This window comes from Carassius auratus, unplaced genomic scaffold, assembly GCF_003368295.1.
Source record: "Carassius auratus strain Wakin unplaced genomic scaffold, ASM336829v1 scaf_tig00214714_1_2670353, whole genome shotgun sequence".
Lineage (NCBI taxonomy): Eukaryota > Metazoa > Chordata > Actinopteri > Cypriniformes > Cyprinidae > Carassius > Carassius auratus.
Genome location: NW_020527778.1, coordinates 341,385 through 355,719, shown reverse-complemented (window position 1 = coordinate 355,719; position 14,335 = coordinate 341,385). Strand labels below are relative to the sequence as shown.

The 14,335-nt window shown below is 37.9% G+C and overlaps 1 protein-coding gene across 4 annotated transcripts in view; it reads left to right on the top strand.

Annotated features, from left to right (window-relative positions):
- Window positions 1–14,335, top strand: part of LOC113092655 (trichohyalin-like) — a 38,399-nt gene that overhangs the window by 3,475 nt on the left and 20,589 nt on the right. For 2 of the 4 annotated variants that reach the window (XM_026258331.1, XM_026258330.1), the window contains exons 2-8: window positions 1,587–1,664; window positions 2,826–2,891; window positions 9,539–9,690; window positions 10,307–10,391; window positions 10,685–10,738; window positions 11,265–11,442; window positions 12,073–12,751. In XM_026258331.1, the coding sequence (XP_026114116.1) occupies window positions 1,587–1,664; window positions 2,826–2,891; window positions 9,539–9,690; window positions 10,307–10,391; window positions 10,685–10,738; window positions 11,265–11,442; window positions 12,073–12,751 (1,292 nt within the window). The remainder of the gene's footprint in view (window positions 1–1,586; window positions 1,665–2,825; window positions 2,892–9,538; window positions 9,691–10,306; window positions 10,392–10,684; window positions 10,739–11,264; window positions 11,443–12,072; window positions 12,752–14,335) is intronic. The other 2 variants (XM_026258333.1, XM_026258332.1) reach the window with 2 other exon arrangements.

The following is a 14,335-nucleotide window of genomic DNA, read 5'->3' as shown; positions in this document are numbered from 1 at the left end:
GGTTGTAAGCCCAAGTAGACGAGAACGCGCATGACGTCACATTTTGTGAATTTTCGCGCTAATTCGGGCCCGACTCCTCCACACACAGTTGAGCCTACAGGCTGATAGAGACAACCGTGGTGGACAGTCGAGGTGTCATTCTTTTCTTTACATAATGGTTGGCTCATACATGTACAAATGAAAACTCTATCTTAAAGATTTTTTAAAGTAAAAACCTCCACATAGCGCCTTTAAACATTTCAATACTTGAGCAAAGCTGCGCAAAGATCTAAGTGAACTTACGAATTGTTATGAATCGATTCACTTAAATGGACAGTTTGATTCAGATGTAGAAACCAGCGACAACATCCTAGCATCTCTCTCTCTCTCTCTTTCCCTCTCTCCCTCTCTTTCTCTCTCTTTCTGTCTCGCTGCAGTTGGTCAGGTTTTTCAGAGTTGTTCATTCCACACATATTTAGGTCTATGCTTTTTGTCATGCTATTAGAATCCACCCTCCCCCTTGACACACGCACACGGACACACACACACGGACACACACACACACACACACACACACGCTCTCTGTGAGACCGTCTGATCTCAGTTCTGCTGTTATGAGAGAAAAAGGGGGCTGTAAAAATAAACAGAACAAACTTTATCCATTGAAGAGGAAAATCTGGCCTACATTAGCCCTTCTCTCGCTCTCCATCTCTCTTTCTCTGCGTCCCGTCCGCTCCTCATCACTGCTTTCCCAGAGCTCAGAACTAATTGCATAAGTTTAGTATTTAGGGTTAGTGTATTGAACTGGAAGGGTTTGAGTCAAGCAATATGAGAACTTTTTTCGTCCTGCACTTGTTCTGACGAGACTTATTTCTTTTTAATGTTTTTTTTTTTTTTTTGCTCAGACATTTTTCACGTGCCATCGTTCAAGTTGTCACACCGACATTCCTTTAACCAGATGATAAACTGGCATTCATTCATTCACAACTCGGATCTCTTTAATATCTCCTTCGTTTCTTCTAGACATCAAATGGAGACTTTTGCTGAAGTTCTCTGATGTTTCAGAAGAGATCTCAACTGTGCAAACTAATGATTTATAAACTAATAGCTTTATACTCTTCATTTATATCAGCTATGTTGTTTCTCTTTTCCATTTTAGTTGAAACAAAGAACTATGTTGAAAGCTATCTGCTGAGCTTTGAAAGAGGAAGCTTCATTTTCCCCTAGCGTTTCATTTTTTCATTTGAGGTTTCTGTAATATTACAGATCTGTCCGTGGGCACTCACAGGAGCGTCACGTGCAGAGATGTTATTCCTGTTTTGGTGCTTTTCTTTGGCATGTTTCCTTAAAGGTGAAATGTGTTTTTCAAAGTTTAAATACTTTCCTATATCCCAGTGTAATGTTGAGAGTCTGTTCCACAGTGCAGACGAAAAGAGACCGTCTGATTGACATTTAAAGTGAACAACCATGGTTTGTTTTGTTTTCTCGTGCTGGTAGGAGCAGGTTTATCTAAAGTAGTTGATGCCACATCAATGAGAAGAAGAAGTGATCATTTGTCTTGAATCACAGTCTCATTGTTCTTGTGCCATGTGTGTTGAATGTTTCAGGCCAAACTCATCTACGGTGGATGGCTGCTCCTGGCACCTGAAGGAACAAACTTTGACAATCCTCTGCACAGATCACGGGTTCGTATGATTGCAGTGCTCTTTAAAGTCCAGCAAAACTTCACCAGGACCCCGCCGCTGCCTATGGATTATAATGCAGCGCTGCACTTTTTGCTCAGCAAATTCATTTTGGCAAAACAAAAAAATCAAAAAATATCCAAACACCAAAATAAAAGGGAGAATATAAGAAAATATTTAGGGGTTGCACTTACACACTTAAACACACACATACACATATGAGACATTTTAACACCCATATTCTGTGTGGGGTCATTTTAATAATTTAATATCAGGTTGCTACTTAATGACTTTTCCTAATTGGATGGGATTGTAAATAAAAAAAAATAATAATAATAATAATTGGACTTTGATTAGGAAGTTCTTAAAATAATTTAAGATTAAAAGCCAATTGTTATATATTGGGACCTCAAACATAAAAAAAGTCCATCTTAACAAAACATAAGTGGTTAAATCAATGATCGTTAGGGCAATATATATATATAAAACATACAAGATGTTTTGCATAATATTTAATACAACAATGGACCAGAATTGTGATTTGCTCTACAGTATGTGTGCTTGTTAAGGGATGAACAAGTCAAGTGTGTGTGTGTGTGTGTGTGTGTGTGTGTGTGTGCGTGTGTGTCTGTGTGTGTGTGTGTGTGAGGGGGCCGTGGAGTCGCTGACTCACTCTCATTCTCTCTCTCGAGCTGAACTCATGAGAAACAGCAGGAGAGGGAGTTAGTGGGATGGGAAACAATTCGACAGCAAACAGGAAATCACAGATAGACAAACAAGATGGAAAGATGATTCAAAATAACCCAAAGTTTATGTAGTATATACAAGTAGGTATGTGTAGGATGTGGTGGTCAACCAAATGGCTCTTGCTAATCTCCAATGTTTAAAATTCAGTTGAATGACACTGACAAAATTGTGTTAACAATGTAAATAAAATGAATTATTATATTATAAAATATTTACCCCAAATGCACATCTTTAAATAAAATAACATGAAGGTACTACTTCTGTAAATAGTCATGCATCTACCAAATCTGATAATACATGCATTATAATTTATATAACTATATAGACACTTAAGTCAGACTTAAAATGCTTTCAAGATCTTAAACATGAAGATGGCATCATGTTTCACTCATGCACTGGTAATTTCTTCTCTTGCAGAAATGGCAGAGGCGTTTTTTCCTTCTGTATGAGCATGGACTCCTGCGTTACGCACTGGATGACATGGTGAGTGCGTCTCGTTGTGTTGTATTCTCATACTGTAAATACATGTTGTCATGTTCTGTCTGCAGTATGTGGGCGGCTCTGTGTGGACAGATCTTCTGGATGTGTATGATACTGCCTGTCTGCTGTATGTTGTGTGTGTTTGTATATGCATTGATGGATACTGGATCAATATAAGATAAACTTGTTCTTTTTTGCTTTAAAAAAGCCCAAATCTGTGTCACAATGGAAATGGGGCCAATTTATTCAAATGTGAAGCTCTTCGTTTTATAAAAGCACGTGATCGTGAGCTCTTTTGTGCATGTGTGTGTGTGTTAACGTAAGTGTGTGTCTGGAGCTACATGAACATGAAGTCAGTCACTGCTGAACGCAGGAAGTCCAGGTCTGACCCGGTTTGGGTGATAATGATGATCTCTGTGTGTGGGTGGGTGAAGCGGCGCTACATCCGCAAGCTACCCACAATCCATCTGTGCCCACTTCCCTCCTACACTCAGATATCCAGGAACAGAGATGAATGTACACATTACTGAGATCTCTCGTTCTGGAGAAGCGCTCGCAGCCGAGAGAGAAAGAAGGACAAATAAGAAAAGTATTTAACAAGGGAGGGATGATATTCTCTTAGTAGTCAGATGCTGTGTTTCACTGTGATTGACGGACAGTGCAGTCAGTTGCTTTTTCTGTTTCTTTGGTCTGTTTTTGGGAAAGATGGAAGTGAATGGTGATCAGTGGCTGTCGAGCTCCAAAAAACAATATACACGCATTAAAACAGCAGTCTATGTTGTACATTATCTGATTACTCATTTGTGTCTGAAACTGAAATTTCTATTAACTGGAAATCTCGCTTGACAACTGATTACTTGGAAAACATTGTCTTCTACTAAAAATAACTCCATTGATATTCCACAGAAGAAAGTCATGTGGGCTTTTCAAAGAGATGAGGTTGTGTAAGTGATTCTTTTTTTAAGATGAACTATTAGTTTACACACAAACATGTAGTCAGAGATGTTAATTTAGTAATGCTGTTACAGATTCAGCATTTAATGAGTTAAATATAGTCTTTTTGAGTGAATCAGTGAGTCATTTGCTTGTGAATCGAATTACAGGGGTTGCTCAGTCTATTCACTGTAGGATCCAGTGTTGTTGTTATTAATTTAAACTAGGACTGCACGATTAATCAGATTTCTAATCGGGTTTTTCAATTGTTTTAGTTTTAGTATAACAATATAACACCATTCATATTTTTACTTTTAAAAATAAAAGCTATAAAACATTCATAAATACTATAATAGCACATTACTAGTGTTGTCAAAAGACCCGGTACTTCAGTACCAAGTCGGTACTAAAAAAAATTAAATGTGATGGTACCAGGTTTCTTTAAGTACCGGTAGTACCGAGGTCCCGTTCAAACCCGGTTCAGCGCTATGATTTCCACGAAGCAGAAAACGAGGACGGAATCTCAAAATCCAGACATGAAAATGAAACTTACATTTTAATGTGGACAGTCATGGAATTCGTCAAAGTTAGCATAAATTAATCAAATCAAATCTCCATATGGACCAGTATCTGTAAATGTTAAAACGCAAATGTTGCTTGAAATATGAATCTGTGTTCTGCGCGTCTCTGTGTGAATTAATGAAGGGCAGAGACGTGCGGGTTTGTTTACTACATAGACTGAAGCGCATGACGCTTGCATTGATTTCAGCATCTGAGCTTCAGAGTTCTCTCTCCATCAAGCGATCTGAACTTTTCAGTTTATCTCAATGGACGCACAGCGCACCTGTATTTGATGCTCTGTAAACTCTGTGTGAAGGCGCACGACTTTACTGATAGCGCTGTTTCTCACACATGCAAAGAGAGAGAGAGCGAGAGTCTTACCACGCTGAATCGACACGCTATATGTAAACTATTCTTTGTTGTCTTCTCCTGTCAAAATAATGGAGTTCATTTAGAATTATTCATATTCATTTTCGAACAAGCAGAAGACGGGGCGGAGCTAATGCGCAAATGGCAATTTCATTGGCTGACGCTCAACTATTACCATCCCTGTTTTGATTTCAGCAAATCAGTTTGACCGAATGCAGACAACGTGATGAATATTCATGAACCCAGCAGCTCATCAATTCATAGTGCATTGTATATAAATTAGTATGATAGTAAAATTAGTAATAAATAAATCACAATATTTCTTCCATGTTTTAATTTTAATAGCAAATCCATTTTATTTACCAAAAATAAAATGATTAAATAATAAATGAAATGAAATGAAAAGACAAATAAAATTTGGGTGAAACTTGTTTACTGTTTTTCATAATTATATAACTTGTAGAAAAACTTTAAACACAGTTGTAAATAAGTATAAAGAATGGCATTGGTTTTATTTTTAGTGCTAAAAAGTTATTTTTTTTTAATTAGCATATTTTTGAGTTTTGCTTTAAAACCGAAATTGGTACCGAAAACTGGATTTTCACTGGTATCGGTACCGGATACTGAAATTTTGATACCGTGACAACACTACACATTACTAATTCTAATTCATAATTCTAATTCTAATTCATCTAATAATTCATTTTTAATTCAGACAACAACTTGAGTTTTTGAGGAAACAACTGCTATTTGTTTCACACACACACACACACACACACACACACACACACACAGAGCCACCTGAAATGCTTTTTAATGAAGATGGTTTTGATATGCATGTGTGTGTGTGTGTGTGTGTGTGTGTGTGTGTGTGTGTGTGTGTGTGTGTGTGTGTGTGTGTTGATGTCACGAGCAGGGTTTTCATTGTATCGGTCCCATCAGAAACAGGTGCTAAAGTGTCCGAAATGGTCTTGTGAGAGGTCAGGATGTCTGGACGCTGAGCGCTTGAACACATTCGGAGTCTCACGCTATATTTATAGCTGCTCTCCAACATGTGTTTCCATAACGACTGCTCAAGTCCTAAATTTACAATGATTATAGCGGTGAATCTTACAAAACGTCAAAATCTCACACAATCTACACAAACGTTAAAAGAGAGATTTGGTCATCATTTAATCACCCTCATGTCTCTCCAAACCTGTTTGATCTTGTTTCTCTAGCAGAACACACACACACACACACACACACACACAAAACTATAAAATGTGTTTTTGTCCGTAAAGAGGAAGTTTGTTGTTTTGATTGCCATTGACTGTCATTACATTATAGAAACTTTCAGTTAATGCATTAATTATTAATATCCAATATCTTACAGTATCTATTCATATTTGTTAATGTTAGTTCATCTAAATGCAACCATTCATTGTTAATTAATGTTAGCTCGGGTTCATTAAATAATATTAACAGATACAACTATTACTTTTATTGATGTATTCGTAAATGGGCGAAATTTAACTAAGATTAATAAATGCTTTAAAAGTATTATTCATGTTAACTGATGTAGGTTTACCTTATTATACAGTGTTACCAAACATATATGCATTTAAATAGGAAATGCATCGACACAAGAGAGAAAAATAACATCAGACCATTTCATAGGGACTTGATATTGTGAGTAATGTCATGAATTAATCAGCATGTTACGTGATTAATTCAATTGCATTCTTCAAAATCGATTGACAGCTCTGCTTTCCTCTCATTCACTCTCCTCTTCCTCTGCTGTCCGCCCCCATTGAACTTAGACTCACTAACGAGAGAGAAAGAGAGGGATGTGTAGGAGGAAAGAACAGGATGAGAGGAAGATTACAACAGAAGCCTGGCTGCTATTTTCAGAGCAGTTGCATCTGAATGCATGTGTGTGCTGTGATTAAACGGACGGTTATTGAACATACATGCAGAAATGATCCCCTGATGTTGACCTGTGGGTTAAAGCTGTGGGTTTGCTGAACACAGATTCAGCAGTCTCTTTGTGTTGCGTAAAACTTTCTGTCAGTCGGGCAGCGTTCCCAGAGGCTCCTCTCTAAAGACAACGGGACGCAGAGGAGTTTTAATGCGATTTATCATCATCACAATGATCCCACTTCATTCACATGGCTTTCTTTTTCTAGTTATCAACCGTTTAGACCAAAGATGTGCAAACTGGGTTTTGCAAGCTGATGGAACGCTCATAGTTTTAATTAAACTTTATTTAAAGGACTAATTCTTACTATTAACTAGCAAGAATAATACTAGCACACTGAATGTTTATTAGTAAATATAAAGCACGTATTAATTCTGCATGACCATATTTTATATCCCTTGGAATGTGTTGTTAAATTAAATGTTTTATATTTTAGGTGTTCAGATGAAAAAAAGTGCTGTACTCAATGGATCGTTCTATAATTCACCTGAAAACAATGATTTTAAATTACTTTTTTTTTTTAAAGTACAATTATTTTAAATGAAACTTTTAAAATTATTATTATTATTTTTTTAAACTCATTTATGGACTACATAGAATATGTATACTTTTAAAATTAATTTGTCAAAACGCGTGACCATTGAAGTTAAATGCAAAAACAGCTAAAAATGGAGATTATTTTTATTTAAAATCTAACTAATTTAAAATCTTTCTTAATTGTTAAACATGAAGCTGCGATTAATTTTATAAGACAAATAGATAATACTTACATGTTGATATACATTTTAAACCTGATTAAAAACAACAACAAAAAAACAAACATGTAAGTATAGAGAGAGAGATATATATAGAGCTTCAAATGTGGTTTCAGTTCTAAAATGTCACGTATTTCAAATATGGAAGCACAGTTTGTGGATGAATGAGTTCACTGGTGGTTAGTTAGTTATTTACTAGTGTGTCAGTTATAGACAACAGAAGTCAAAAACAATATTTGAACTTTGATCTGCAAATATGGTTCACAGAACACAAATCGCTCTGTAACAAAATGTTGTTGTTGACTTTGAACATAAACATTTAAATGTGAGTTGTGAAGAGAATTTTAGAATAATAAATGAAAATACTCAATCAGAACATTTTTGGTTATAAATATAAACCTTTATGGAGCAGTTGATTTCTCTCCGGAAAATAGCGAGCCAGCAGCTGATAAATGCTAGGTTTGGTTAGGCCACATGCTAAGAGAGGTCAAGAGTTATTTCTGACCGCGAGTGAACCCTGCTGGGATGATTACAGGGACTTAACCCCCCCCCCCCACCGTCCATTAAAAATGGATGATGTCTCTTTTACTGAACTTGAATGTCTCCCATGATGCATCACTCAGACGTGTCGGCATCATGTCATCAGTGGTTTTAAAACACACAAACTCATTCAACAGCGGCACCGAAGTGAAACGCGGTAAACAAGCGATTAAAAGGAAGCTGGAAACGCAACTTTGAAAAAGAAGTGTTAGAAGGCCTGTTTTTTTTTTTTTTTTTTTTCAGGGGTTTTGTGTTGTTTGCCTTTTCCAAATTTGTGATTAGTATGTGTGTGTTGCTTGGTCACTGTTTCTGTGTGTGTCTGTCTTTGCCGTTGAAAGAATTATTGTGTGTGTGTGTGTGTGTGTGTGTCTGTGTCTGTGTGTGTGTGTGTGTGTGTGTGTGTGCTCTTGTTTTTGTATCATATCAGGACACAACTCTGTATAATGACATGGGTATGACACAGGTATTACAAGGAGAGGGTGACTTATGAGGACATAACCCATGTCCCCATTTTTCAAAACACTTATAAATCATACAGAATGAGTTTTTTTGAGAAAGTAAAAATGCACAAAGTTTCCTGTGAGGGTTAGGGTTAGGTGTAGGGTTGGTGTAGGGCCATAGAATATACAGTTTGTACAGAATAAAAACCATTACACCTATGGGATGAACACACTTTTCAAAAAAACAAATGTGTTTGTGTGTGTGTGACTGAATGCTGGCTGCACAACAAATAAGGAATGTTGCAACTCTTTGTCAAGAACAAGAAGTAAAAAACCGAAAGAGAGTTTGTGAAAGAAGGGGAGAGATAGACTTGGGAATGACAGAAATACAGGGAGAATGAACCGGTTTGTGGTGTTTTTGTGGTATGTGTTTGAGGAAGGTCATGTGCCACACGTTTATACAAACACACACATTGCTGTGCCACCTAGATGAGCACGTAACATAGACTTCTGTTGGCTTTATTTAAAGCCAGTTTCTCTGTAAGTGCAATAACCAAACTTTTTATTATTTTATAATCTATAAATCATTGCTTATACTCTATTTGAGGAAGCACACACATCTTGTCTGTTTTTGTCAAATGGCAAATTCCACAGCGGAGGTTTTGTTGTTGTTGAGGCTTTTTGTACACAACATTATTCATGACAATATTTATTTAGACATACTTGGTGATTACAATCAGACATAACACATGTGACTGGATATATTTAGCCTGAACTATAATTCAAAATCAGTTTGAACAAATTCTTCTGCTCACCAAGGATGCATTTATTTGATTAAACATGCAGTAAAATTCTGAAATATTATTACAATTTAAAACAACCATTTTCTGTTTGAATATGTTTTGAAATGTAATTTATTTCTGTGATGCGCAGCTGAATTTTCAGCATCATTCCTCCAGTCTCCAGTGTCACATGACCTTCAGAAATCATGAAATGTTTATGATTATTATCAATGCTTAAAACAGTTGTGCTGCATCATACATTTGTGTTGTTGAAACTACTAATGCGTGTGTGTGTGTGTGTGTGTTTCAGGCCAGCACTCTTCCACAGGACACCATAAACCTGAATCAGTGTGTGGATGTTGTGGACGGTGAGAGCCGCACAGGTCAGAAACACTCGCTGTGCATCTGCACACCAGAGAAAGACTATTACATACGTGCTGAGAGCAAAGAGATCATAAATGGGTGAGTTACACACACACACACACACACACACACACACACATTTCTCAAATTTCACAGTCGATCATAAGATATTTTTACAACCGTCTGATGTTTATGTGCAGTTTAACACTTCACTGTATTGATGTGATGAACTACTGAGGGATGATAGTGTAAATGTTACATCCTACAATTAATTATGTTATCCCACTCATTTCTGCTCTATGAGCTCTTTGAGACTTAATCATGACATTTAATCATTAACATTTAATTAGCTTTTATCCAAAGTGACTTACAAATGGGGAACATAAACAATTTTTCATAGAGCTATCTGTATCACTTGCTATTTTGCTGCATAATGCATTGATTAATAAGACTCGCACTTGCATTTAATATTTCAAAACTAGCAGGAAACTAAGACAAGTTGTGTTGCCGTGTCACAATTGTAATTGACAGGACAATTTGTGTTTATGCCATTTTTTTTAATCTGGTAAAGCTTGATGTGGGTTTGGTTTTAAACATTAATAAGGAATGACTGATGCGGTCACTCACTGATTGATGCAGTCTGTCTAATTACGTAAGCAATCACTAACTAACTGCTGTTTTGAGATATGCCAAACATTGTCTGTGTCTTAATAAGGTGGCAGGAGGCGCTCATGGTTTTCCCACGAACCAACAAACAAAACCAGAAGAAGAAACGGAAGGTGGAAACAACAACTCCACAGGTATTCCTTAAAGTAGCTTAACCAGCAAGCATTAATAAACCTGCATATCAGTATCAGTGTGTGTGTGTGTGTGTGTGTGTGTGTGTGTGTGAAGAACCCACTTTTTTCTGTTTCAAACTTTCACATAGCATCTTTAGGTTATAATAACATTAACAATTCAGATCCAGGTTTTGATTTTCAAAGATTTATTATACAATTTTATTATTATTTTATTGCTCTGTTTTAAACGGACTGGGTTTGTATCGCTAGGATTTGTTTCCTTTGTTCTGACCTCCTGACCTGTGTTTTATCAGGCCGCTGATCTTCTAACAGATCGATGCTCCCTGCAGAACATCAATGGTTTTATTGTAAGTCCAGAACCAGCATGATCCAACCAATCAGAGCGCAGCACAGGAATCTGATCAATACATGCATTCCGGGTGTTTTTGCAGATCACATGATTAGAAGGAATGAGAACATAATGAGTCCAGTAAATGATTCTCATGTGTGTGCTTCTGCTGGGTGGTGTGTGTGTGTGTGTGTTTGTGTTTGATTTAATGAAGAAAAATTTTTTTTTTTAATGATTTAATCAAAAAGGTATTACTGTGCGGTCAGGTGGAAACAGGAAAGACACAGACTCTAATCTGCGAGTGTGTGTTTAGTGTGGGGTGTGGTGCTGAGCGTAAATCAGCGTGTGTGTGTGTGTGTGTGAAATCATGGCACAATAGCTCATTTGTTATCAGCCTGCAAGTTTAGACAGTTACATTTGTGTGTGTATCTGTCTGCACACACACACACACACACACACACACACAGGTGTTTCTGACTTCAAAGAGCTTTTTGTTCTTCACTGTGGGTTTGTTAAATATTATGCTCGTCTGTTTCTGTGTTCAGGAGCCTGGTCCTGCGAAGGTGACGGTCACCAGTACCAGCAGCAGTATGGTGTGTCTCCCCAGCGCTATAGCTCACGCAGAGCGAGTGATGCCCACCCGAGCCACCCTGTGGCAGGAGGAAACATGGAGTCGAACCTCTTTACCAACAAGCTACAGCACCGGCAGCCTGAGTCAGCTGGGTACCAACACACAAAAACACACACAATTCATCTGAAACTCACAAAAACAAGCTACTGTTGTGGGGTGTCAGTCATTCAGGTTCTGAAAGTGAAACTCCCATTCATCTTGCAATAAATACACAATCAGCATCTTTAAATCACTAGTTTTATATTTGTCCAGCGAATGTCATTCATGAGATTCATGAGAAAAAAAAGAGATTCATGAGAAAAAGAGTGGGCAGACACTGCTTTTTGGGATATTTTCTTTGTAGAGTCTAATTAAATGTCAGCTTTGATTATTCCGTCGGTTATTGGCATCATGTTCAATACATGTGATTATTTTAGTGATTTACATCACCAGGAAACTGGCTTTTTTGGTCCGCTTCACACATAATACAATCACTTGACCTCAGATTTCTGGGAAAACACATGAAACCAAAAGAACATTGAATATGCCCTCACAAAAACCACAGTAGCCATCATTAAATGTTACTTTGTGCTCGTCACCACTGTCATTATTAAACTAAAGGACAGCGTCTTGCACTCTTTGAAAGAGATCCCAGATTCATTGAGTATATTTCACAGTAGTAACTGTAATGCATTCTTATAAAGTGAATCTGACTGAGACTCTTCGGTCTTTCTCACGCTCAGACTCAGGAAACTCGAGTGTTGGTCGCAAGCCACGGGTGGAGAGCGGATATTTTTCGCTGGAAAAACCCAAACCCGAAGAAGACAAAGAACGACAGCATCATCGCCAGCAGGAGCAAGATCCGCCGCCCCCTCTGCTTTCTACTTCCTCCACCACATCCTCCTCTTCCTCTCGCTCCAGGTATCTCTCCTTTGATCCAGAGCGCTTCAGCTCACACAAACGCACGTCACACCACCCACACAGCACTGCTAACACACAGACTTCCAGCATTACATGTAACGCCCACGCTCACAAACACAACACACAAAGACTTAGCATATCAGAGGAGCATCGCCCCCCATCACTGGACTCCAGGCCCCCGTCGGATGCAAATCCCTGTCCCCTTCCCAGCCCGGACCTGCTCTTCACTCCAAACCCACATGCAAACATCCTCCCATCGTCCATGTCTTCCTCTCAGAGCTCTTTAGACTCTGAGCAGAGTCCGGAGAGCTGTGTGGGCGGAGCCTCGGGCAGGGCGGGGCGAGGTGGGCGGGGTTACGCCGTCCTGGCGGATGTGCCCCGAGCACGGAGACTCAATCGTCGGGAAGCATCCCGATCCAGTAAGGAGCAGCAGGAGCTGCGAGCGCGCACGAGGAGCCCGGGTCGGGAGGAAGTGGAGCGGTTGTTCGGACATGATCGAAGGTGATACGCCCAAACAGTTACATACACACAAAAAAGCTCTGCATCTTTAGAAGTACTTAAGTTCTGTATCATTTGACAAAATTGATAGTTTGTGCTGAACCAAATTGCATACTTTTGTTCAGTTTGGGCTTTTTAATAAAATTAGTTTTTTTCTCCTGCTGTATGCTGTTTCAAAGATGATACTCAGAAAACATATACGCAAACTTTAAATGATTATAATTTTTTTTTTACATTTTTGACTTAAGGTTCAATAAATCATTCAGTAAAAAAAAACATTAATAATATTATAAATACATTAATTATAAATATTAAAAATATTGACATCAAATTTATATTAATAAATAATAAATCAAAATGATCAATAATAGCATAGTCTACACAAATATTTAATTTTTAGTAATATTTTTCTTTTTTTGTAATTTTTTTATAAAATTGATCATTTTAATAACTATTTAATAATAGTTTATTTATTTTATTTTTATTTTTTAAAGCCGTTGAGAATAAAATATATTTTGCTTTCAGTTTATTCTTATTGTAGGAATGAGGAAGAAATGATTTGGTGCACCCAACATGTAGTTAAAAATATGCTTTTCACCCAAACAGTTGTTAAAACTGTTTTTAATAAAATTGCCTATTTTTTATCTTTTCGAAAGTATGCTGCCTTTTTGTTTATGATGCATAAAAATGCTGTCTAGGAATGCAAGTCGCTAGAGTTTGTTCCAGAGCCAGACACATGCACATTATACTCAAATATACATACATTTAGATCACAAGTATAAAGTGTTTGTTAAAAGACGTTCAGGTTGTATATCCTCATTAGCCTTTATAGTTAATATTCTGATTGCGATTGAGGGGAGACACAGTCCTGAACAGGGAACTGAAGATGTGCAGCTACTTCCTCTGCAGTATAAACACAATCTGCTCGTTCAATCCGAGCCAACACGCATGCTGTGTTTACATCTCAGAGTAAGTGTGGAGGTTATATCTCCACCTGCTGGAGCCAGCAGGAAAAACCAACCGGGTGTCTGTCAATGACACTCAGGACAGCAAGCTGAGACACTGAGAGGATGACACTAACTTTCTGAATAATGACATTCATCTCATTCTTGCAGCTTTAGCACCTCCTAGTGAACACTCTGTAGAACTGAACTTCCAGCATAAAATCTCAATGCAGTCCTGAATGCTGTGCTGTTCAGTTCTGTATCTGTGATTAAAATGTTCTGCGCTGTTCTTACCTGATTTCTCTCTCTCTCTCTCTCTCTCATGCTTTTTCGGTGTCTTCAGCTAATTTTTGCTTTTTATTTGATCTGTTTCTTCTCTTTTTCAGGCAGTCCTCTGAAACTCTGCACTTCCTGTCCTGTGCCACGCCCACTGACACGCCCCTCTGACCCGCCCACTGACACGCCCACTGCTTACTTTCATTCCACCTGCTGGGGCCAAACTAGAACACACATGATACACATCACAGAAACAGAGACATATAAACTAAGGCTGTTTTCACACAGCAAGCAGCGCATATTTATTTCGTCACCTCAGCAGCACAGTGATGCATAGACGATTAAGCAGTTTACAGCCTGACTTTGG